The sequence below is a fragment of the Phasianus colchicus genome, chromosome 12, assembly GCF_987193195.1.
Source record: "Phasianus colchicus chromosome 12, bPhaCol1.hap1.1, whole genome shotgun sequence".
NCBI lineage: Eukaryota > Metazoa > Chordata > Aves > Galliformes > Phasianidae > Phasianus > Phasianus colchicus.
Window position 1 is genome coordinate 5,332,618 of NC_143447.1, and position 24,442 is coordinate 5,357,059.

The 24,442-nt window shown below is 38.0% G+C and overlaps 1 protein-coding gene across 6 annotated transcripts in view; it reads left to right on the forward strand.

Annotated features, from left to right (window-relative positions):
• The window catches only part of RORA (RAR related orphan receptor A), a 398,577-nt gene that overhangs the window by 368,131 nt on the left and 6,004 nt on the right, over positions 1 to 24,442 (forward strand). For 5 of the 6 annotated variants that reach the window (XM_090148734.1, XM_090148735.1, XM_090148736.1 and 2 more), the window contains 8 exons: positions 5,583 to 5,668; positions 14,058 to 14,199; positions 15,560 to 15,955; positions 18,632 to 18,753; positions 20,177 to 20,309; positions 21,086 to 21,193; positions 22,640 to 22,750; positions 23,776 to 23,888. In XM_090148734.1, coding sequence (XP_090004860.1) covers positions 5,583 to 5,668; positions 14,058 to 14,199; positions 15,560 to 15,955; positions 18,632 to 18,753; positions 20,177 to 20,309; positions 21,086 to 21,193; positions 22,640 to 22,750; positions 23,776 to 23,888 — 1,211 coding nt within the window. The remainder of the gene's footprint in view (positions 1 to 5,582; positions 5,669 to 14,057; positions 14,200 to 15,559; positions 15,956 to 18,631; positions 18,754 to 20,176; positions 20,310 to 21,085; positions 21,194 to 22,639; positions 22,751 to 23,775; positions 23,889 to 24,442) is intronic. The other variant, XM_090148738.1, reaches the window with a different exon arrangement.

Genomic DNA, 24,442 nt, shown 5'->3' on the forward strand with positions numbered 1-24,442 from the left:
CAGGCTGCATCTCTTCAGAAGCAAGTTAGCCCAATTTGTGCATGTATCGTATTTTGTTCAAAGCCCTTCTGAATTAGTTGCAAAGTTCTGCCTGCTCTCTGAAGCGAGAGATGTGGAAGCCACATTCAGGAAAGGCAATTTCAATTTTCTTGAAGCAAAGGAAGGGATAACTATTCAAGCAGTACCTCAAGACTCAGGAGATCCCAACTCCTGTCCTGACTGCACGCCACATCTAGCCTTGAGCAAAGTGTGCAGTTCAGCCAGCAATTCCAATCATGGTGCTTTCACCATCTGAGAATGATGTCAGTGCCCAAACACGTAGCTTTTAAGAATTAAACTCCAGTCTGATAGACTAACGAGAAGAAGCTTCAGTCTTAACCGAGTGATAAAAGAGGGTATACACCTGGAATTTCTTCATATTCTATCTGGAGAGCTGGAAGGTGGGAGCCAACAGGGGGCACTCTTACCTGATCAGTGTCTGTGCGCAGAGGTGATTGGCCCTCTGTGTACTGCAGATGGGAAAAGGAGTACTGCCTACATGAATTTTCCCTCCAGAAAACAGAAGCAGAATTAGTAAGAGGCAGTAGGATGCACCTAACTTTCACATTCTAAAAGTTAGGCTTGTAATTTAGTTATCAGTAAATTACTTCTGGTGATTGAAGAGGAGGCATCTCCATTAGGGGTTCATTTCGCCTCTCCCGTATGAGATGAATCATGCCCCTTCTCTCGCTTTCTCTATCTTGCTTCCTCCCATTCTTTTTCTTTCTCCCTTCCTCATGACTCTCCAGCAGCCAACACAATGACGTGAGCTAATTACCGGACCTTCAAGATAGCTCAGGTCAACTAGGTGAATCTCACCTGACATGAAAGAATGGGACCAATTTTTGCTTGCACTGAAAAGTCTTTCCCAGGAAATCAAACCTGAGGTTTCATACTTGTTCCAAAGTGGAAAACATAACATGATCTGTGTGAACTTAGAGTTTTAAAATAACACTGGGAAAACATGAGGAGGAATTTTATATATATATATATATATAAATTCCTAGACAAATATTTCACCAGAAACAAACATACCGTTCAGACACCTTAATTAGGTGTCTGAAAAGTGTTTTCCTCCGACTGAACTGATAATATGTTTTCCTGTGTTGAGGCTCAGTGTGTTTCTACTTAAATGTCAGAATTGGGGAGAAAGATGCTCCTTGCTTTACCTGGCTGTACAGGGCCCTGTCCTGACTGAAGTCTGCCCAAGTAGTCAGAAAGTCAGACAGGAAGGAACTATTATGATGAACTCATACAGCACATTTCCTTATCAATGCAGAATTAGTTTTCCTGCTATTGCTCAAACCAGAGAAACGACAAAGCAGCGTTTCGTGATGTGATAATTAGTAAAAAGGGAGAGGCTATCTGGAGGGGTTGGTTGGGGATAGACTGAAAATGGCAGGCAAGCCCAGGGAAGGGAAAGAAGTGAAGCCTGGAGTAGGAAGAAATAAGGGAAATTCTTCTGTTACAGACGTCAACAAAAGATGTTGTTTAGTTCTCCCTCTGGTTGTCTGGTAGGCATGGTCACTAGGAATTAGGTGGAGATAATCATGTAATTTAAGCATACCAGAGCTACTTAAGAAAATTACCAGGTAAAGACACAATAGATGAAGGAAGAAGAATAGTTCAGCGGACAAAACATTTTTTCCCTTGCAATGCTTGGGCTCAAGTTACTGTTTTGTCTGATAATGCCCAGACCAAAGAGTCTGCACTCAGTTTTCCTGCTGTAAAATGCAGGCACGCAGTATCACAGCAGAAGGGGGATGTATTTCTTGGAGACTGCCAGACATGTCCATGATACTAAAATCACATACACGGAGAGGTCTTAATGGATGTCAGATTCCCTTTACTGTAAGACTGGTTTGCCTGGTGTTTGACATGAGTTCATAACAATTACTACCTCTGATACTCTACTGCCTTTGGCCCTTATTGGCTACTTGTTTCCCTCAGAAGCTATTCTAGCAGTTTGTTCAGTGCTTGAGGTGGGTCTTTGTGCTTAAGTTTGTATTTATTGCTCTTGTTTGGGCTTTTCTTCCTATTCATTACTGCTTTTGGCAGAGGACATCACTGGGAGTATTGAGGAGCACTGTTATTTCAGGGTGTGAAAGATTCTCAGGCCTTTAATCTAGAAATACAAGTGACATCTGTCACCTGGGTATCTTAGCGGTTTCTAAGCAACCACAAGAGTTTATTTTTTTCTGCATTTGATATTTAAGAAATAATTTGGTCATGCATGAACCAGAAACAGCCTGAGCACCACCTCTGGAGACAGAAATTGTAAACTGTAATTTAGGCTAATTCTAGTCTAAAACATGAATTACAGTATTTTATACAATCTTGGAAAACATACTGTTTAAATATATGTAAGCACAGAACAGGTACAATTAATCTGAACTCGGCAGGAAGCTCTAAGTAACTCAGGGAATGTGAGAAACCAAGTTGGAACATATTCTTGACATGTAAAAATATTTCCCACCTGCCTTGTTTGCATAAGAACAAGGTTTTAGCAAGTACATATTTGCATGTCAAAGTTATAAGTGGGGAAAATATTTTCACCCTCATAAGAAAAACGCATAATCTTGGCACAGGCAATTTGCATTTAGTAAGTTTAAAGTATCTAAGTCCTTTCATGCTATATGGAAAGTGTATGAACTTGTGACAGAGATTCCATTTCAATGAGCTGATTTGCAAAGGCAGCCACACAGAGCAGTAATTGATCTGATGTCTTTCCATGCATTAATTTGTAATACAATTGGTTGTGGCAGTCCCAAGTAATTTATGCTTCTGAGTTTCACCCCACTGTTCTGTATCTCAAAGTGAAACATTAAGTTGTAGTTGTAAATGCTGTGTGCTCTTGAAAGTGAGTGCCTTGAAGGTGTAGTAAGCTCTAGAACATCTGGAATTCTAAAATGATTCTGGATTTTGTGTCACTGCTCATATGGCCAGTGGTCAGCACATACTGACTGAGATAGAGACTGAATCTGTGTAGATTCTCTTCCAACAGTAAAACACCCTGGCAAATGCACTTGGGACTAATTATTGCACCTTTTAGACTATTAGTGAGCTAGCTTTAGGCCATGACTTTGAAGGCATGTTACATTCCTTCAGAAACACTCTGCAAATGTCCTGTTGCTTAAGAGACGGAGATTGCATAGACAGGCTTCATGGGTGATTTAGCTAATATGCTGGAGATTGTAGATAAACAAGATCCAATTATATCATACCTCTTCATAATAAGGCAGTAATTATGTATATAAAAGCGAATTGTGAACAAATATATTACCATGTAGCTGTAGAGCTTTATCACTACTACACTGTCAGTGGAGTTGGAGAAGGCCAGTGATTTCCTGTAGCAGAGCAGAAAAACAATCAGAGATTGAATAAGCATAACTGGGAATCAACAGATCTATTCCAGAGTCTACCCATGGGATTTCTCTTTGAATCTGAACTTTACATTGCACAAATTTTGAACTTCAGTGAATTTCAGTCTGTTATTCAATTTGGTAATGTGACGTTAATGTTAAGTGAGGGAAGAGGAGTCATACTCCCCTTTCTGCTCATAAGATCTGTTTGTAAACATATGATGCACTACTAATGATTAATGCATGGAACAAATTAATAAAATAACTTCCACTCTTTTTTTCACCCTTCTATTATTTCACTTCCTGCTTCATGTTGTTTAATGTGTTAGCTGAGAGCAAGGTGAAATGAAGACACTTTTTGGAGGACGGCAAGGCAGAAGTATTTGTTTACTTAAGTATCCTAAACAGATTTTAATCTCAGCCTTTTGTTTTGTTGCTGCAAGGAGGGTGTGGGATTCAATGTCAAGAATGCAAAGATCTTTATGATGGAAGTAGATGCGAGTGGAGTGGGGTCTTGTATTACAAAAATATTTTGAAAGCTGCTGATATGAAAATACCAGGCAAACAACACCGTAGTCCCTTAGCTGTTGGGTACTGCTTTCCTCAGCAGAGCATTTCGGATGCTATTAGGTTCTTAGGAACAAAGAACAAAGAATCTTCTACTTAGGTGATCTGTTCACTGCATTTGATACAGCCTGGAGGATATTCTGAAGTAGTGTTTTAGCACAGTCAGTGCTGTGCAGTCTACTGATGGTGCGTTTTGGCCTGACCTGGAGCTATGGTGTGCTGCAGTGAAGTGAAGCACAGAGAAGTACTAGATTATTCTTGTTATAATAAGATGATTCTTGTTAACTACAAGCAGTTGGTTAGGGATTTAATGGCATGTAAAATACAGTGTTTCAAAGAGTGGACATGACTTTTTGAATGCCTTGTTGAGAGTACAGCAAGGCTAAGCTAATGCATTATCTTAGATGTGATTTTTTGTGTTGTCACAGTCTGGATAACCATAAACTGGATGAAATAAAGGCTCTCTGAGGCAATCAAGCATCTTGAGAATGGATTTCAGTTCCTCGCAGGAGATTAACTGCACTTCTGATGTTTAATAAATCACACAGCAAGAAATACAGCTAGAGTTGTATTTGTATTCCTTTTCAGTGTAATCTGGTTCAGGAAAATTAATGTAGCCCAACCCAACACAGTTGCAAGACAGAAAGTGCATTCTTAGGATTCTGTTATCTACATGGTACGTACGCTCTGTATGTTTGTGAGAGCACATGCAAGCATAGGTAAAATGTTGACTGTTGGTCTCTGATATTATAAACCAATGCCTGGGTACGGTGCTGTGTAAAAGGCTTGCAAAATGACTTCAGTGATAATATGCTGAAAAAGCAGCTGAAGAGATATTCCTGAGGAGTTGTGATTTAGACATACGTACAAAGAGTTTTGTCACACAGTAAACTGAATTACATATGCTATATTACGTAGCATATCACATATGCTACATATATATATGAGATCTGGAAAAAAATAAAAACCAGAGTATTCCTATCGTCTGTGGCGTTTTCAAGACTCAGTCATCTCATTTGTTTTCTGTGTTTTGAATAGAATACTGCTGTGTTTTCGCCCCCATTTGCTCTGTGGGAGCTAATATACAAATGCATACTGATTATTCAGTGTAGCTATTTGAATTTTGGAATTCTCGTGTAAAATACACTTACTACTTACCATAGTGCTTCTCTTTTGTGTTGGCCAGTCATGTGAGCTGGATGGCAGGATCAAGACTTCTCTGGTAAAGATGTTACATTCATTTTCAGGCAGGCAAACTCTGCTACAGCCAGAGTTAAGACTGGAAGAAACCATTCCAGTGTCCTTCCTAGCTCTTTGGCCAAATTGTGAACTCTCCGACTCTTTTTGGCTTTGAAATGCTGATTCCAGCCTTCTTGTGGGTTCTTAAACACCTTCTCAAATGACCCATTTTAATAACCCAAAAGCTATTATATAATGAGCAGCCATAATTTAGTCCAAAGCTCCAGGGGACCCTCGGAGTTCAGCAATGAATAGTTAATGCAGTATAATGTTTAGCAGGTTATTAGTTTTCACTGTACAAATGCTGATCAGGGAATGCTTTTATAAGGTGTTTAAAAGAAAATGTAATTAACTGGTTGTGTGCTTCTGTTGCAGCTCAAATTGAAATTATTCCATGCAAGATCTGTGGAGACAAATCATCAGGAATCCATTATGGTGTCATTACATGTGAAGGCTGCAAGGTAAGGGTCTAAAAAAATAAGTTTTGAAACAGTGTTTGGCCTTTGAATAGTGATTATTTTCCTTCCTTTTTTGAAGAGCAACTATTTCTTGCAAGTTGAAAGATTTCATTTCAAAGAATATGAAATCAATTGGTGAGTCTGAAGTACTGTTTTCATTTGGGTTTTTATGAGGCATTTTTGTGACACACCTTCTCCCCAAAGACAGGCGTAAAAAATCGTGCAGTTTTGCTGCATGTGCTCTAAACTGTCCCTATGAAGAAGAAGTAAAAGCTGAAGAAGCATAAAAAGATGAACCAGTTCTAGCATATCTCAAATAATCTGTTCTGCAGATGCACTTGAGAGGGAGTTGTGGTTTTCTTGATTCTCCCTCTCCTTTTTTTGCTCTGTAAATTGCTGCGTATCTGTGTTGAAATAGCTATGGCGAGAGCTCTCTGACTTCTTGCTTTTCTTCTGCAACCTGCTACAGTTAAAAATCTATTCTGTTTTACATGGAAGACGCTGTTGTGCAAATTCCACTTGCTACAGGTGTAAAACATATATGTTCAAAGCACTGTGAGCAGTGCTTATTTCTTGCAGCGTAGCCCGTTGTTGTGTTAAGGTTTAAGATTTTTTTTTTTTTCTGGATTTGTACCTTTAGAAGCTCTAATGAAAAAGGATTACATTAGAAGCATGTATGTTTTGTTTAGTTTGTCCCTCACAACCAAAAACTGTATCAGACAGTGCCTGCATTAGTCCAGAGTGCTGTGAAGCCAATCATTGCTTTTCTTTACTAGTACAGAGTTACAGCACTAGCTTGGGAATGACAGTTTGTACAGCTGTGCTGTAGCTTGCTGCTTTCTTTATGCAAGTATGTGTAGGAGTCCCATGCTGAGAGGTTTTCTACTAATAATCTACATTTCAGAAATTATATTTATGGTAAGTTTTAGTGTGTTCTCCTGACATGCTTGATATTACCTTTAATCTTCAAAGAAGTTAATTCCTTGCTTTCACACTATAGCAATTTCTTTTTTTCTTCTTTCTTTTTTTTTCATGGAAGATTTTAATGTTTTCATTCTCACATTCTCTCAGTCTCATGGAAGTATTGGTAAAAAGGAGGAAAAAATCCCCAGAGTGTTAAAATGATCCAGGACTGCACATCATGCCTTTTTGACAGCTGTTGCTATGGAAGAAATTAGGAAATCCACTAAAAGTGCATTTGATAATAAAGTTTCTTGCAGTTAGCTCAACATCATTTATCACACATCAGCTTTGCAAAGTGGCAGACATTTACAGGGGCAGTTGAGCTGTGTGAATAGAAGACCATGAAGTTACATTCAGTGTTCAAGACCCTTTAATCTTTAAATGGTGTGGACCAGTATACCTGAAAGACTGCCTCAAGATCCCTGATGAGCATCACTGTCAACAGACTGAGGTTAGCGTAATGCTAACGCTCGTCTGTGCAGAAAACAGGGCTTTCTCAACATGGCTTGTTGCAGAACAGGAACAGTCTGCTGAAGGGAAGGAAAGTTGCCAACTGTGTTATCTTTTGCTTCATCTTAATGCATGTCTTTGGCATTGCCTTCTCTTAAGCCCTGTATGTGAGAAAAGCCCCCAACAAAAGCAGGATGACCACAAGCAGCAGAAGCATGAGCTGTATTCACAGTCTCACTAGTTTGCGTGTAAATGGTAGGAGCTTAGCACTGCAGCTTTGAGAGAAATATCTACTGAGAATTTTTCCATCAGAATGATTGTGGTTTCCCAGGAATAATGCAAACATGAGTTATTAGGAGAAGTGTCTTTTTTGTGCCTCCCAACAGCCAGAACAGGAGATGCTAGCTGGTAGTGAGAAATGCGAGTGGAATTCCTTACATATTAGAACAAACAGTATTCTTTCAAACTCCATATTAGTTGAGCTCTCTGGAGGTCTGTGCAGCCCTCCGTTTGCTCCAGAATGATCAGCTAGTGTGTGTGAAGGGGCAGAAGGGAGGACAAACAAGCAAGTCTGCTCAGCTGAACTGAAGCACACTGAAACCTATTAGAACTTTGAAAACAGTGTATGCATGAATAAACTAGAGAGAATGAAATTAGGCATTTTCTCCTTCTCTTGCAGTAGCAGAATAGCCATACAATTTCAAGCAGCATTTCAAAGCCAATGGATCAACTTAGTTATTTCCCTTCTAGGAGGCAAATGAATCTGAAGCTCACTATTCTTTACTGCCAGATCCGGGAAGTAGTGAAAGATAAGGGAGCTCTAGAGGGGACAAGTCACAGGAAGAGTTTACAAGATAGTGGTCAAAACATTTAAAATACCCCAGTGCAGCAGATGGATTTTGTTTGTGCTAAGCACTTCCACAGTAATGTCAACAAAGTCTCACCCAACAGAACTATTTTGGCTGGTGAAAAAAGTTGGCATAGCTTGGCTTCTGCCAAATGAGCCAGGTGTTTATTGGTCTGGAGTTTTTTTGTTTTGTTTTTGTTGGTGGTTTTTTGTGCTGTTTTTTCCCCCCTGAAGTGCATTTCCCAGGTTTTCTGTGGCTATGATCGCTGCAGGTTTGAGCATGCTAACAATTGCTCTTCATGTTACGTTAAACCTTCTTTCATACAAACTACTTTGTTATGAAGAGCTAGTTCCCAGCCCTACACTGATTCCTGGAGCGAATGTCTTCCTCAGTGGATAGACCCAGAGAAGTCAGTGAGGTTCTGCACAGATACACAAACCTATCCCTGTGTATCAGATTGCAGGGTCAGGGCCTTAATCATCACAAGGGAACAGCTGTGCTGCTGCCCTCTCAGGCCAGGCCTGTCAGGATGACCTACAGGCAGCAAAGCAGCAGCAAGGTGGGATTTTTTCAGCTCCCTTAATGTTTTTCGTTCCCTTTCAGTGTGAATGTTAACGTTTGTTAACAGCAAACTTAATTTAAATACTACTGTTTAAATACTAAGCAACACAATTTGTTTAAAATATAAAGCTTTAGTTGCAAAGATTTACTTTGCAAACTTAGTCTGTGTCATGTATGGAATCACAGAAGAGCTCTGGTTAAAGTGATTTCTGCTGATCCTCGTTTATTGTCCTGCACCATTTTAGCCCTTCCATTTCATATAACAAAGTTTTCAAACCAGTTTTTCTTGCTATATTTCATTTCACGTACTAGAGTTGAAGACTTTTATTGAAGTCAATTAGTGTTTTTTTGGGAAGTTTTAATTTCCTACCTTGCTGTGAGATTACTGGCTGTTTTTATGATGTTATCGGCTGTGTTTTACACAAACGTCTGAGTACACTAGGAGTACACTGAGTACTCCTAACCAATCAACCTATTTGTCTGATATGAATCTGCATTAAAAATAATAACATCCCCACCGCTTTTTCTCCCTTAACTGAAAAATGAAGTTTGTAGCCAAGCTCTGTTTTATACTTGAGCTAGGAGGGCTCCTGTGGACGGCTTATGATAAATAAAGAAAATTTTGAAAGACTTTTCTATCTGACCATTGCTGATATCCAATATATGTCACATGATGGAGATGCAAGAGGAGTCATTTAAGACCTAAAATTATAAGCACAGATGAAGAATGCCTCCCTGTTGCATCACTCGGAAATAACAGTTTATTCCCATATTTAATATTGAAAATAGTAGTACTGTAGTAGCACTGCTGAAAAAACTAAAATCTGTATGGAGCGCTTGTTCAGCTGTTACAGGAACTGATTTGCTCTGTGTTAGGCACTGTGGTGAGAGAGGAGACTGGTCTGTATACAGCCACACTCATTTATCACACCTAAAGGTTCTGTTCAGTGTTTTCTGCTTCATATTGGCCTATTGACCTGTTATCAGATTAATTGATTTATTTATTTAAGTTCTGGCCTCTGGCCATTAACTGTGCGTGGTCCCTCCCTTCTGCTCCCTCGCCCCCTGGCAGTAGATATTGTTTGACATGTTGTGAAGAATTAGACAGAACTGAAAGAGTTGTACAGATCAGTAAATGCATCTTTCTTTAAAATTAGTTCAGTTTTTTAAGAGAGACATCAACAGCATCTTTGACGCTACAAGGAGAAATTGATGTCAGAAAACACTTGAATGTTTCAAAAGGGCATAGCAGAGCGTTTACTTCAAAACAAATATTTTGGCAGTGAACTGTCTTCAAAGTTGCAAATGCAGCTTACTTGATTTTTCTGTCAACGGTGATAGTTCATGCTCAAATGACATGAACAATACAGTACCAATTGTATTAGTATGACACCTCTCTTTATTTCAGTGCCTGCAGTTGAACTCAAAACCATCCATGCAGGGCACTACTGAGCATTTCTCTTATTTTCAAAGATTTATAACTCCTAGCTTCTGTCTCCTGTATCTTTTTAGATATCAGGTGGTGGTGTTCATTGCAAATACGAGGATCGTCCCTATTTGTTACTTCAGAAAACAATACTTGGTATCATCTCCCATCTTGCATTTCTTTTTCCATTGAGACATTCACTTTATGTAGTAGTTGATTTTTCATTTCTGAACGCAGAGTGTCACAGTGGTGTTGTAAACATGTACCTTTAATTCATGCTGTTGAAATATTTTATTTTTTTGTTTCACCAATTTCAAGAAAAACGTCTCAGAAAATTCATCAGCTATGTTACAAAAAGGGCTCATAAGCTTTTTATAACCTGATAAACAAAATCTATTTCCTGGATTTATTGTGTAGGTAAAACTGAATGTTTTTCTCTGTTTTCAGTGGTGCTAAAATTTGGTTAGCAAATACTTTATTAACAGTTCATTTAAAAATATTTTCACAGTATTCTTTTCCCCTGTAACTAAAATCATGTTTGTTGTCATAAAAGGGTTAAAATCCTCTCTGAATATTTACATTTCTTACATTTGAAAGTATATTTTTCTGATGCTTCTTTGAAGAAAATTGGATGTAGTTTGCTATAGAAAAACGAACCCTCCCAACTAATTGTTAATTGCTCAGAATATTGCAAAACTTAATGATACGTGGAAGACTTTAAGTATTAGCCATAAATCATGGGATTATGAATAAGTCTTTTTTGTCACAGGCTTGCTTACAGTCATTCCAAAACGTCTGCCATTAGGATGCAGCAAGGCAGCTGTCAGCTGTTTTCTTGTAATTAAACAGCCAATGAGCAGCTAATTAAGACATATGTGTATACAGAAATGGAAGTGGGTATTTTAATGAACTGTAGGAATCAATTCATTAAATGAAAATTTGTCAAAAGACCAAACATGAGATCAGCATTTCAACCCGTGCTGCACTGGAGAGGGAGTCTGTGTGGTGAGATTTGTGACATCAGAGCATCACAACAGGATTTTTCCCCTTGGAAGCAGGAAGCTTAGACACAGACGTCTGTAGTACAGAGCCATTGAACATAAAGCTACTGGAACTATTAATAGACTGTGAAAACTGCTATTTACATTTCAAAGTTCTTTTTTAACAAGTTGTTATTCAAACTGACTTGCAGATGAAAAGTTCTTGTGCCCTTTTTTTCCAAACTTGATTTTTTGGCAGCATATGAAAAACCATATATTGTTTTGTATATAAATAGGAGTCTGAAATGTAGAGATGGCTTGTAATCTGCTCTTCACTTCTTCTGGCACTGTGTTAATACAGCAACATAAAAAGGGAGATGGGCAAAGCTCAATGACGCCTCATCAAAATCAGCTGCCTCTTCATCCTGACATCAGAAGGCGGCAGGGCTCCACACACTCACAAACACACTGATACCAGGGACCTTGGCTCAGCCCGTGCCATCAGTCAGAGAGCAGTGTAACGTGGTGACATCTTTTAGTGCAGGAACAGTTTTGTTGGTCTGTTTGATCAAGAGGGGTCCGATCTGCCTGTGGCCCATTATGCAATCGGAAGAATGTCAAATGATGGTTGTTATGAACATGCATGCAATTAAGAGTATGTGGCTCTGGCTGGTTTGCATAATGATTGAATGTATACACGTGTACCACACATGCATACACCTCCTCCTTCCTGATGGAAAAATTATAGCTAGCTCTGTGCCTCTGGCAAAGGGGAAAAAATAGCACAACAACACAGTACAGTACTCTCCTTCTCCTGATAGAAGAAAAAAAAAGCAATTAGTAGGGAAACTGTATTTACTCACTAAAGGCACCTGTAAGAAGGGGCTTCGCCACATATTTTCAGAATAATGTGAGATACCAAGGACCAGCAAAAGGTTAGAAAAATCACAGGTAAATGTCAACAACATTGAAAATTTTTTGTGATTAAAAGCCTTCATTAATGGAGTTTAACCTTATTGTTACTGCCATCCCAAATCTCACAATATTTCTGAGCTCTAGAAGAGTTCAAGTTCACTTCTAAAATTTGAGCAAGCTTTTTCTGCTTTAGGTACTACTGATGTTTTCAGCATGCCCACGTAATATTGCATGATTTGTCTTTAAAAGCACTTATCTACATCTCTGATTTGTGAAGTTGAAGAGTTTGTGAAGGCCCCAGTTTCAGGCAGTTCTGCTCTACTGAAAACTCAGCTAAGCTGTAAGTTAGCTGATATATTGTACACTAAAATGTATTGAGCAGCTATGTCTCTAGGGAAAATCTGGAAGAAGCAAAAGCTCAGTATTTTCTCCATTATAATACTAAAAATAATCCTCAGTTTGACAGGAATATTCTTAATAGAGAGAAATAGGCCTAATTGGCAATGCAGACACAGTACAGGTCCCAGTAAAAGAAAATGGAGAGATAGCTGAGGTTATTGGGCCAGTTTCAGCTTACATATTGATAAAGCTGACTTACAGGATCTGCGGTGGTGGCAGACAGTGTAATACAGTCATTCATCAATGAGCACGTCATTCAGGGCAACTGATGAAGTGTTGAGAGAACTGAATATCTTAAGGGACAGATAATGCAGGGATGCAGAACCTTGATCAGTAAATCATCGCTCGTGCTGATACCTAATCCTGTTTTTCCTGTGAATTGCATTGTCCTTGCATGCACTGGAGTGACAGGCTCCACTAAGGATGTGAACAGAAATGAACAGAACTGGAAATTAAGCTGTCTACTTATCTAAGACCTGGTTCCTCCAGAGGGATCAGTCATGTTGGAATGGTACCTAGAAATTTCCTTGGTATTTTAGGTTTTCTTTAAGGTGAAATGTTCAGTACATGCACTGCTCTCAGTCTCAGTGACTTACCACCTCCCTATTGACAAACATTAGTTGAAGATCAGATAGAAACCAAGACCTTTTCTTTATACTTCACCTTTGACCATTAAAAGCAATGCCGATTTTTTTCCCTTCTCAAAATTTGGAGCATATGGCTTTAACTCAGCATTTTGTCATTTTCCTGTCTGCAGGAAATTCGCTAGGTAGCCTCTTACTTGTCATGCAGAAGTCCTTCTTGTTTATTTCACCAAGTGTCTGGACAGAGTGTGCATGTGCTGAGGGACTCCAGAATACTGTCTTTAAATAAACAGAATATTGGTAAAAGTCCAACTTTAATTAAAGGGTGCCCAGCCTTTCTGAGGAGGTATTTTCTTTACAGCAGTGTTAATTAATCCATTATGTGGCAACATAAAACTAAAATACTGTGCTCACTGATCTCAGATGCCTCTTTAGAATGACTACACCTTCTCAGAATCCTTGTGAAGTTGGTATTACACACACCACCTTATGTTTGGGCAGTCTGTGGCAAAAAGATGAAATGAACTTCAAAACAAGCAGCTGGCATAGTGATTAATAATGTGCACAGTCTGGTGGAGAGAACTAAGTTGTATCTACTGCTCAGCCTTCCAGCCTTAATTTTTCTTTGGGGAAGGGTTTTCTATTCTAGCTGACTCAAAAGGAAAACAAGTGCATAGAACTTGTTTCAGCTTCCCCCTTATCCTCTTAGAAATCTAAACCCTGTACTGAGTTGAATGAAAACTCAGTTGTCAGCATTGAACTATTAATATATATATAATTCTTTATAGAGGGAACTGTTCAGTATCATGTTGTGTATTTTTCAGCACATACATACACTGGTGAGGCTGAACATCAGAGCCTGCTACTGTCATCTCTAAGAGCAGAAAAGGGTATCTATCAGGTTGAACTAACTAGCTGTTGAAATCCTCCTTGTTTTGGATATCCGTGCTGACCAAGAAATGATAAGGAAACCTAGGTTTATAATTATCTCGTTTGGAAATAATCATGTGCCGTACATCACACAGAACTTACAGAAATCGGTGAAGAAATGTGCAATTCCTTTACATGTCATAACACCATTTTATTAATCGTTTCCTACTGTTTACTCGTTTTTGTTTGTTTCCAGGGAAAAAAAACCTCTTAACTTCCTTTAGTGACTATAGTGCACTTGAACTTCAGTTTCAGCTAGGTATGCTACCTCTCAGAGTTTTTATTCACTCCATTAGTTAACAGCTTCTTGACTTGTATTTTGCAATGCAATCACAGGGCTTTTTCAGAAGGAGTCAGCAAAGCAATGCTACATACTCCTGTCCTCGTCAGAAGAACTGTTTGATTGACCGAACCAGTAGAAACCGCTGCCAACACTGTCGATTACAGAAATGCCTTGCTGTGGGGATGTCTCGAGATGGTAAGCTCTGCTAAACCCCACTTTAAGTGCAAAAAAAAAGGTAAAACAATACTGAATATACTATGTATTCACCTGAAATAACAAAGGATTTAAAAGATACTGTGCATCAAGCTGATTGTTGAGATCAGAGTGGTTTTTATGTTGAATATTTAGATAAATATCTATAACTTAGGGGACATACGAAGTTCCTGTTGGTTGGTTTTCTACTCCTCTGTTGTAGTTCACAGCTAAGTGCTTTGTCTTTGGTCACCTGAAGATGCAGTTTCTATTCTAATGTTAATACTTCCTCTCTGTATTCCTTCCAATTTATGACATCCTGTAGCTGCTTGTAACATTGCTATATTGACAGGGACCGGAACTGTTTTACAACATATACAGAAGTTAAATGTGTGTAAAATGAATAATGGAAAAAATACAAAGAGAAAATAAGTGAAGTGTTTTTTCAAGCCCATGCTGTGGTTTGCTTTTTTGTCAATGATAGATTTCTGAAGAAAGTGTGTTCCAGTGCTATTGAGCTCAAAGTTAAGCCTAGTGTAATGATGAAATCCACCTATCAGTAAAATGGAAGCATAAATAACTCTTATTAGAACTGGATTTGCAGCTGATATCAGTACACCTCCTCCAAAGATGTAACGAAGTTGCCCTCACTTACCCAATTTGAAGGTTTAATTCAAGTTCTCACCTGTATCTCACAGCAGTGTTGCATGTTGTATGCAACATACATGTGCATTACGCTACACACATGAGGCCCGAGGAAGGAGATAAGTTTTCAGGTTACATTTACTTCTTAAATTACATTGTCTTATTTTTTTATTGGGCTTGAAACTAAAAACTTGAAATGGTACTGACTAGTAATGACCAGTTCCTCAAGTATGTTTGCTTTTCTGTAAAAGCATATAAGGTGGTGGCCATCTTGTTAGACTGTGAGGCTTTTATAGCTGATGCTGGTCCCAGAAATCATGTAATGTATTCTTAGGAACTCTTAGGAATTACGAATATGCAGCTGGTGGTAATTGAACAGTTCATCTCTGCTCTTTCCTAGGTGGGATTTGAATGCTCAAGAGATGCACAGTCAGTACAGTGGATATAAAAGAAAATCTTCTAGGCACAGAAGTGGAAAGCTAATGAATTAAGCTAAAACAGTAACTTCTAACGGTCGTCTTCAGTAGCATGCTAAGTACATGGAAAGAGTACTTGATGCTGCTATGTTACCTGTAATTGACAGGAATAATTCTTAGGTCTACCCATTTTGCTGATTTACATTTTATACTGTGCCCTTCAGTGTAGTATTAAAGACCCAAGACAAATAATATTCCCTACTGGAGTAATAGAAATGAAACGTTTCGTTTTTGCATTTCAGCTGTGAAGTTTGGTCGAATGTCAAAAAAGCAGAGGGACAGCCTGTATGCAGAGGTGCAGAAACATCGAATGCAGCAGCAGCAGCGAGATCATCAGCAGCAGCCAGGAGAGGCAGAACCACTAACACCAACGTACAATATCACCACCAATGGGTTAACAGAGCTACACGACGACCTCAGTAATTACATTGATGGGCATACCCCTGAAGGTAGCAAAGCAGACTCTGCAGTTAGCAGCTTCTACTTAGACATACAACCTTCTCCAGATCAGTCGGGTCTTGATATTAATGGAATCAAACCAGAACCAATATGTGACTACACACCAGCATCGGGCTTCTTCCCTTATTGTTCTTTTACAAATGGGGAGACCTCTCCAACTGTGTCCATGGCAGAATTAGGTAATGAGAGAGAAAAACTTCCATTGTAATTGTCTTGATAGTACCCATTGGATTAAATTGACACATGTAGCCAGGTGATAGCAAGAATGCTGCTTCAAAACAGCTGTGAGCATGTATGGGCATTCTTCTGTGTGCACAATACCCTAATTATTTGTGGTACATGGTTGAACACATTACAGAAGTGGACTAAAAGTCACATAAGCTTGTCACTGATCAGATCTAGTAGTGTTGCTTTTGTTTTCAATTCATGTAGTAGAATGTTCTGAATACTTATTAACAAGATAATCTGTTGTGCTGAGGAAATGGAATATTTCTTTATTTGAAGATTTTTTTTAACATTTGATTGTTTTTTTATTAGCTCAACTCTGTTTCCTAACAAAAAGTTACATGGACCGTCTTTTATCTTTTTCTGCTCTTTATCTGTACCTGGGAAATGTGGAACCAAAACATCGGTCTGATCAGAGGGCAGTTCACCCTTCCAGTGGCTGAAGAGAATCTAGCTCCAGACTTGAGAAAAAATTTTGATGTAGCATGTTTTGACAACTTCCCTAAGATCCGTATAATGACCACATTAATTAGCACATTTTTCTTTAAACCTTTCCCTCAGTGATTAGTGATTACAGGGAGGCTGAATTCCATTACTATGACTTGTTAGCATCCAGGTCTTAAGTTAGAGAACACTGTGTCGAGTGGTCATAAGCAAACTGAAACAGGACATAAGAGAAATGGTTTTAAGATTCTAGTATTTATATAAGCAATCAGGAGTTCATAACATTTATTTTGTTTAAATGACATTATTTTGCTACCTATTTCATTATGAAAACAACCTAAAAGTTGGAAGAATTGTCTATTTCAAGATAGTTTTGTCTCTTTTGTTGTTGGTTTTAATTAGAGGTAAGTATTTGATGAGAAATTCTGCTCGTTTTAGGTTATGTTCTTTTTGAGAATTTTTGCAGAGACGAAGGGACAAGATGTTTTATGTCCTTATGTTGCAGAATGCAGTTCTCTGCAATATTATATGTTGTGACAGCCAAAACATTGCATCTCACTTGAATTCAAATACCTTTAGTAAAACCAAAAAGAAAAAAAAATAAGATAAAAGCTATGCTTACAGCTTTGTCTCAGTAAGTGATTGTTAATGTTCTCATGGGAATTACTAGAAGATGAACATTAAAACTACAGAAAAAAAGAAAGGGCTTCTCCTTCGTAGGCCAGGTATTCAGTCTGGAGCACTAGTATAAGATAAGTTTGTCATATTCCTTACCCTTATTTACACAGTGCTTGCATTTAAACCCTATGGAACGTGATTTGGGTGCCCAGCATTGACATTGCCAAACAACCTCTGAAGAATGTTTGTCTTCTAGACTGAGGTTTCAATTTAGGAAGGTGGGGCTGTTCAATGAAAGTATTTAAGTGTGTGCTTAAATACAGTCCAGAACTGAGGCTGAGGTTAGTGAATAACATGGTAATATTTTACTTTCTGTATCCTGCAAGGGCATAGGAATAATGCTGTCAGATGCTGACAGTGAGAAAAATAAATGTTTAAGTACACACTGGTAAACAAATATTGCACTGAAATACACCAAAGCTATACGCCCATGTTCACGATCACCAGTCTTACTCAGCTTCCACAAGTAGTGGGACACCACCCACTAGATCAGGGTGCTCAAAACTCCATCCAGCCTGGCCTTGAGCACTTCTAGGGATGGGGCATCCACAGTTTCTTCCTAATATCTAATCTAAACCTATCCTCTTTTAGTTTACAGCCACTACTCCTTGTCCTGTCGCTACACCTAAGGGATAGAGTCCTTTATCTACCCGTTACCCCCACATCCTTCTCTGCAGGGCTGCTCTCAGCTCCACTCATCACCCAATCTGAACTGATGTTTTGGGATTGTCCCCACTCAGATGCAGGATCTTGCACTTGTGGCTTTAGGCTTTTCCTTTTAGTGGTGGTCTAATCTGCAGAAGTACCAACTGCAGAGACAGGTCTACTTGCCGTGTGCTAAAATACAAGACAAGACACATACAAAGAGTCAGGGTAGAAAAGAAAGATTTTTAAGACTGAATATAATTCATAGCATAATTCTTAGCCCAGGTTTCAAAGCTGGCTTTTTTTTACTAAAAGCAGCAAGACCACTTACTGAATTGACAGCAGTTGGAATGATCCCAGGTTTCACTGAGTTTTGCCTTTATCTCTCAAGCTTTTTGATCTTGCAAGCTTTCTTTTGCACCCACTGCCATCTAGGAAGTAAGTTTGTCCCAAATACAGTATTCTTTATTCAAAAATAAATTAAAGTTCACCAAAATATCTTACAGACTAGTGAAAGGATTCTGCTTTGTGTAACTATTAAAATCTCAGAGCTGCATTGTGAGTGTGTGTGAGGGGTGTGTGTGTGTACAGAGTGCCCTCTAATGGCTGCACTGGGCCCATTAGGAGCTAGGCAAGGTATGTTAAGATCCAGAAATTGTTTTGTTTACTGCAGTGTTAGCAGTTTGCATTGATTTATTTTTAAGGAAAAAAAAAAATCCAAGGAGATATTCAGTTAAAGCATTTCTTCTAACACCTAAGCTTTCCTGCAGTTCCCAGTTGCAAGTGGAATATGTTCATTTTCTCATGTCTGAAGGTATAGCTTTGCATTTTTAATGTGTGTTACTTTCTGGTCTTTCTTTTAGAACATCTTGCACAGAATATTTCCAAGTCTCACATGGAAACTTGCCAGTACTTGAGAGAGGAGCTACAGCAGATAACATGGCAGACTTTTCTGCAGGAAGAAATTGAGAACTATCAGAACAAGGTATAAAAGCATGCTAAACTGTGGCATGCTTTTTTAAAGCATGGTATTTCCATAACACACTGCAAAATTCACTTTTTCACTGCTTTGTGTTCACTATCAGGAATGTACATTTATGTGTGTTTTCAAGACAAAAATGAAACAAAAAACCTGCTAGAATCATACTGAGCAAGGTGGTTGCAATTTGGTTTGTGATTTTGTATTTATGATTTTAACCATAAATATGGGGAAATGTAAAGCTCTGGAAGTATATTTGTCTGTTATTGATAAAATTGGATAAGAAACTAGAGAATTTTTTTTCACTCCAACATGGCATGTTATTTACTGTTATTACACTGTAATCTCCCTAATCATTCCCACTTCCCCCCCCACCCTCCAACAACAACAACAACAACAAACTACTTTGAAGCACCAGATTATAACTGTAGAGTCCTTTACAGCTGACCTGTGAAATACTGATCAATACCAGGACATGCATCAGTCTTACTTTGTTTCCATTCCTATCTGGTAATTGAAAACCTGAATAGGAGCCAGTCAAAAAGCCATTGGCTTGTTTGACACTTCATAATTTTGCATGATGTATTTTGTTTTGATATTACAAACTCAGAACTTAGATTTCCTGCCTTTGGTGCCTGGTTGTATCCCTGATTCATTCTATAATTGTCACAGTGTTTCAGTTTCACCTGTAGAACAGCAGCAGAGTGCTGCCATGCCTCCAGTAGGTACTACAAGATTTATCCAGTCCTTGTATTTCCATTATGCCTTCCATGCACACACTACTGCCAAGTGGCTACTTTTGGAAAACTATCTTGAGAAGCACTATTAAAGCACATCTGAATATTTTTTTTCATTTCAACAACAAAAAAAATACTTAACCTTTAAGAATATTTTTTTCCACTTGTTAGGTACTCTCATTCTGAATTATCATTAACATCTGAGAAGAACACTAATTGCATGCCTTCTTTGTTATTAACAAGATGATCTTCATATACGTATACTTTATATGTATCCTTATGAAGACCAGCTTGTTAGATAATTTACATTCAGTACAAAAAAGAGAAGTTGATAGGAAAAATGTGATTATGCACTGCTAGCATAAGTTGGTATTTTCTTTTGATGCAGTAAGTAGAATTACCACTGAAATCACCGGCATCACTATACTTAGATTTTTTTGGCTTATGAAATAAAAATACTGCAACTTAGATCTCTCTGCCATCACTGAAGAAGTTTTACATGCTTGCATTTTCATTTATCCTCATGAGGCTTTGACTTTGAGGTTAACGCTCCTTTTCTTACAAGCAGACTGTAGCCAGGACTGCTGAAGAGCATTTGCTCTGCTTAGTTTTTGAGCTAAGTCTTATTGTATGAAAACGAGCTTTCCAAACTTTAATTAGTAACTTTTCAATTTTTCTTCTCTCTCAAACAGCAAAGGGAGGTAATGTGGCAATTATGCGCAGTCAAAATAACAGAAGCTATACAGTATGTAGTGGAATTTGCCAAACGCATTGATGGCTTTATGGAACTGTGTCAAAATGATCAAATTGTGCTTTTAAAAGCAGGTATGTGGGTGAATTTTAAGGTCTACTTCTATTAGTTTTGACTGAGGACAGTGTTACCTATATAGAGTGATTATGTATATATATAAGTATATATATATACATGTGTTATACAATGATAATTTAAAATAATACAAGAAAAAAACCTCTATGTCTTTGTTTGAAGTAATATGCTTTCTTAGTTTCTCTACACGTTCCATGTAGTGGAAGGTGTCCTTGCTTGTGGCAGGGAGACTGGAACTTGATGATCTTTATGATTTCTTCCACCTCAAACCATTCTATGATTCTATGATGAGTTCAAGTCTGCATATGAAATTTTCATTGTGAACTACAGGAGCAATTAAGTGTGAAAGAATGAAGACATTGGATCCTTTTTTTTTTATTATTTGGCCTATGAATAGTGAATAATATATTTCAAGTTAAAGTCCAGATGGTTCAACGCAGGATGCTGTAGAAGTAATGCAGTTTACAGATATTGAACAAAGCTGTCAAAGCTTCATGAGTAAAGATCTAAACGAACTGCTTTGACTTCAGAGACTTCATTATTCTAATAAAAATATTTATTAGCATTAACTAAGTTACTTTAGCAAAAACTAGTAAAGGACTTTATGGGAAATAATTTCATTGTACTATAAAATCAAGTTACTCTTTGTTACACCACAGAAACCTACTGCCCTAGTCAATCTATGTTGAAGGCAGAGCACCAGGGAATTTTTATCTCACTTCTTGCAACTGAAGTCTCTATTTAAACAGTCAAACATACATTGTTTCTGTTTTAGGGTCTTTAGAGGTTGTGTTCATCAGAATGTGCCGTGCCTTTGACTCCCAGAACAACACAGTCTACTTTGATGGCAAGTATGCTAGCCCAGAGGTTTTCAAGTCCTTAGGTAAGGAAATACCAAGTGTTGTATTTTAAAACCACACAAAGAAACAATAAGGTAGAAAAGCATAAGACAGCTGCCTTGAAAAAAAATAGAGACTGTAGTATTCAAATAAAAAAACAGTTGAAAAGTTCAAACTGCTTATTTTGTAAGTTATTGTGCCAGCTGTTTGAGGCCAAGCTGATTTCAGGAGTTAGAACATCGTAGCTCCTTGCAATGCAGGACTATTGGTATTGAAATCCAGCACTTTCCTTACTTAGATCAGGGTAGAGCAGTTTGGAGATACTTGTAAACAACAGAAGCCCAGATGTCTTAACTCATGTAAAGCTTGATGTATCCAGTTGAAAAGAAAGAGAAACTTTAAATTTAATTTTAGATATATTGACATTACTGCTCTGAAGTAATATGCAAAATCTAGTTATTTGCAGGTAAAATACTGAAATACTCTAATTCTTTTTCTTTTTTAATTAAACCGTTGTTTACCTTTTTATTTCTTCTTTTCTGCATACTTACGCTCATTTTAAAAGGAAGAGTTTAATTGGGTATAGATTTGGGATGTAAGCTCTTCTGGAGGGCAGTGAAAAATGACAGTAGCAATATGGCAGTGAAGAAAGCCGTACAATTACTGAAGTACTCTCTGCCTTTTCAAAACACCTCAAGATATTAGATTAGAAAGAGTATTAAAGTTGGATTGTTTCTACTCAGAAACAATTCAGAGAATGCAGTATCAGATATGGGCTTCTATCTGCTATTAGTTCCAATGAAACAAAACTTTCAGCTGCTACCGAGTACACTCAGAAATTTAAGCTGAGCTGGGGGCTGAGATCTGCAGAGGAGAACCCTTTTCCAACAGAGGTTGCAATCCCTTTCATAGCAAGGCGCAGCTTTTGTGTACTGCATAACAGCATGTGTAACAGCAGCAGTAACCTGACTTACACCTGCGTGAGCAAGAGAATGGATGAAAGGAGGCACAGTTCTTTTTCTGCATGAAAAACTTTCAGACCTTCGCTTCTCCTTTTGCTCCTGCATGTACCTTGTATGCCTCTTCCCCCTCCCTCTTCTGTGTGCTCAGTATTCATAAAATCGGCATTTCTCAAGTATACATTTCAAACATCCAGTCCACAGTAACATGAGAAAGTTTCATGGAGAAAGGCAACAAAGCCAAAACAATGTTGAGCTTGAAAATGGTTTGGTTTTCATCTATATTTACCCCAGAAGCACAGAAAAGATGCAATGCACAAAACCTTCAAAAAACCGGTTGCTAGGATGTGATAGCTGGGGACTTGTGGGAATGGGGTGAAGTTCAAGCATAACTGAGATCTCATCAGTCCTCAAGGAGTAAAGCATTTACCTATTAAGTATTTTACATCCATTTTTCATCTAAATCAGCAACTGTGTAGCTTTGAAGTAATTTTAAACAGTTTGGCATGAGCTGTACCTTCTTTTTGGCAGGTTGTGAAGACTTCATTAGTTTTGTGTTTGAATTTGGAAAAAGTTTATGTTCTATGCACCTGACAGAAGATGAGATAGCTTTGTTTTCTGCATTTGTTTTAATGTCAGCAGGTAAGAGAGAGAGTATTTATTCTAGGTTTCTATGGCAGAGTTCACTTTTATTTTAATGTATTTTTAAATAGTGCTATCATACAGCATGCAATGTCCACATCTTTTTGATCCAGTGCCAGCTCAGATCTGTTAAGTAGGGTTGCTGTTTTGACATGGAACAAATGTACTGAGGTGGTTGCATACCATGGTAGCTTAGGTATCTGTCACCTCTGTGAAACCAGGTACTGGGAATTCTGGTGCCAGACATACAAGAGTCAGCCTGGGTTTGCTATAGCCATGAATGAAGTAACTTCATCTCAAACAGATTCACGCACTTCCCCAGGTACTGGGAAGGCTTACCAGGTTGGGTGAAACAAAATATTAGTGCAGAAATTCAGTTTGTGTCTGACATAACACCCAAGGAAAAATACAGTTTTAAACCATCACAGGAATAAATTCTGGAGGAATCTATTAGCAACAGTGAGTTTTACTACATCATAAATACATTCTCATGCTGTTTGCCATGCTGGAAATATGTTTGCCTTGTCTCTTTAGTATTTAAGCCACAGAATCACTCAGTTCTGCCACAGATGTAGTACCTAATACTTCTTTTCTGCTAGAAGTTTAGGAGCACTTTTTTAATAGCTGAATATTTGCTTCTGATTTTTCTGTATGCCACTGTAGATCTTAGTAAGAAGATCCACTCCAACTGCTTGTTCATTATGTGATCTATGCATTTCTCACTAAAAGGGGGCTAGCTTCATTTTGTAAATATCCTGCATTTTAAAGAACTTATTAGCAAATAATTAATGAATCTTATTCAGATATGCTGCAATCTTCTTATTGAAGGCTTCATAAAAGTAATTTTAAATGCAAGTAATAAATGTCTTCCAAAAGCTATTAATTTTGAAACTCATTTCCTATGTAAAACTGTTGAAGTGGAAGGAAGGTTGCAAATAGGAAAAATGAATTGGTAACAGACTATTTCCTAACGCACCGTGACTGATGTATGCACTACTAGAGGTGTTAACTTCATTTGTATTTAGATCGTTCATGGCTTCAGGAGAAGGTAAAAATTGAAAAACTCCAACAGAAGATCCAGCTAGCACTTCAGCATGTCCTACAGAAGAACCACCGAGAAGATGGAATTCTAACAAAGGTACAAATCATATTGTGCCATCTCTCGTGACTGTGAAAGCACACTTTCTTATGAATAGTGTAAAAGCTTCTGTGCAGTATTTTTTTAGTTTATAAACCCAGAATTCTTTGTTCACAATCAAGGTTCTTAGCTGAAATCATTTGCTAAAAATAAGAAAGGGAGAAAGAATGATGTACGAGGAATATGCCTGATAAAGGTCTGAAAATATTTTTCATGTTGAACTAAATGAAAAGCCATCAACGTTTTTATCCTGTTTCTCTTAATAACACTTCTGCCACACAGAGCATTGTTTCTACTACATGTAAGATTAAATCTTACGAAACCTGTGTCCACATGACAACTAGCTTGTGATGGCACACAGTACCCAAACCTTATTTCTCAGTACTTCATGAGAAGTTCTGCACAAGCCTTTTTCTTAGCAGTTCTTCTAAGTATTGGTGGCTAGGGAAGAGAAAAAAAATACTACATTATTATGGTAATCTCAAGTGTCTTCACTTAGGTGTTCAAAATGCAGAGGCAGTGTGAAGGCACTTCCTTGCAGATGTAGTTCCTTT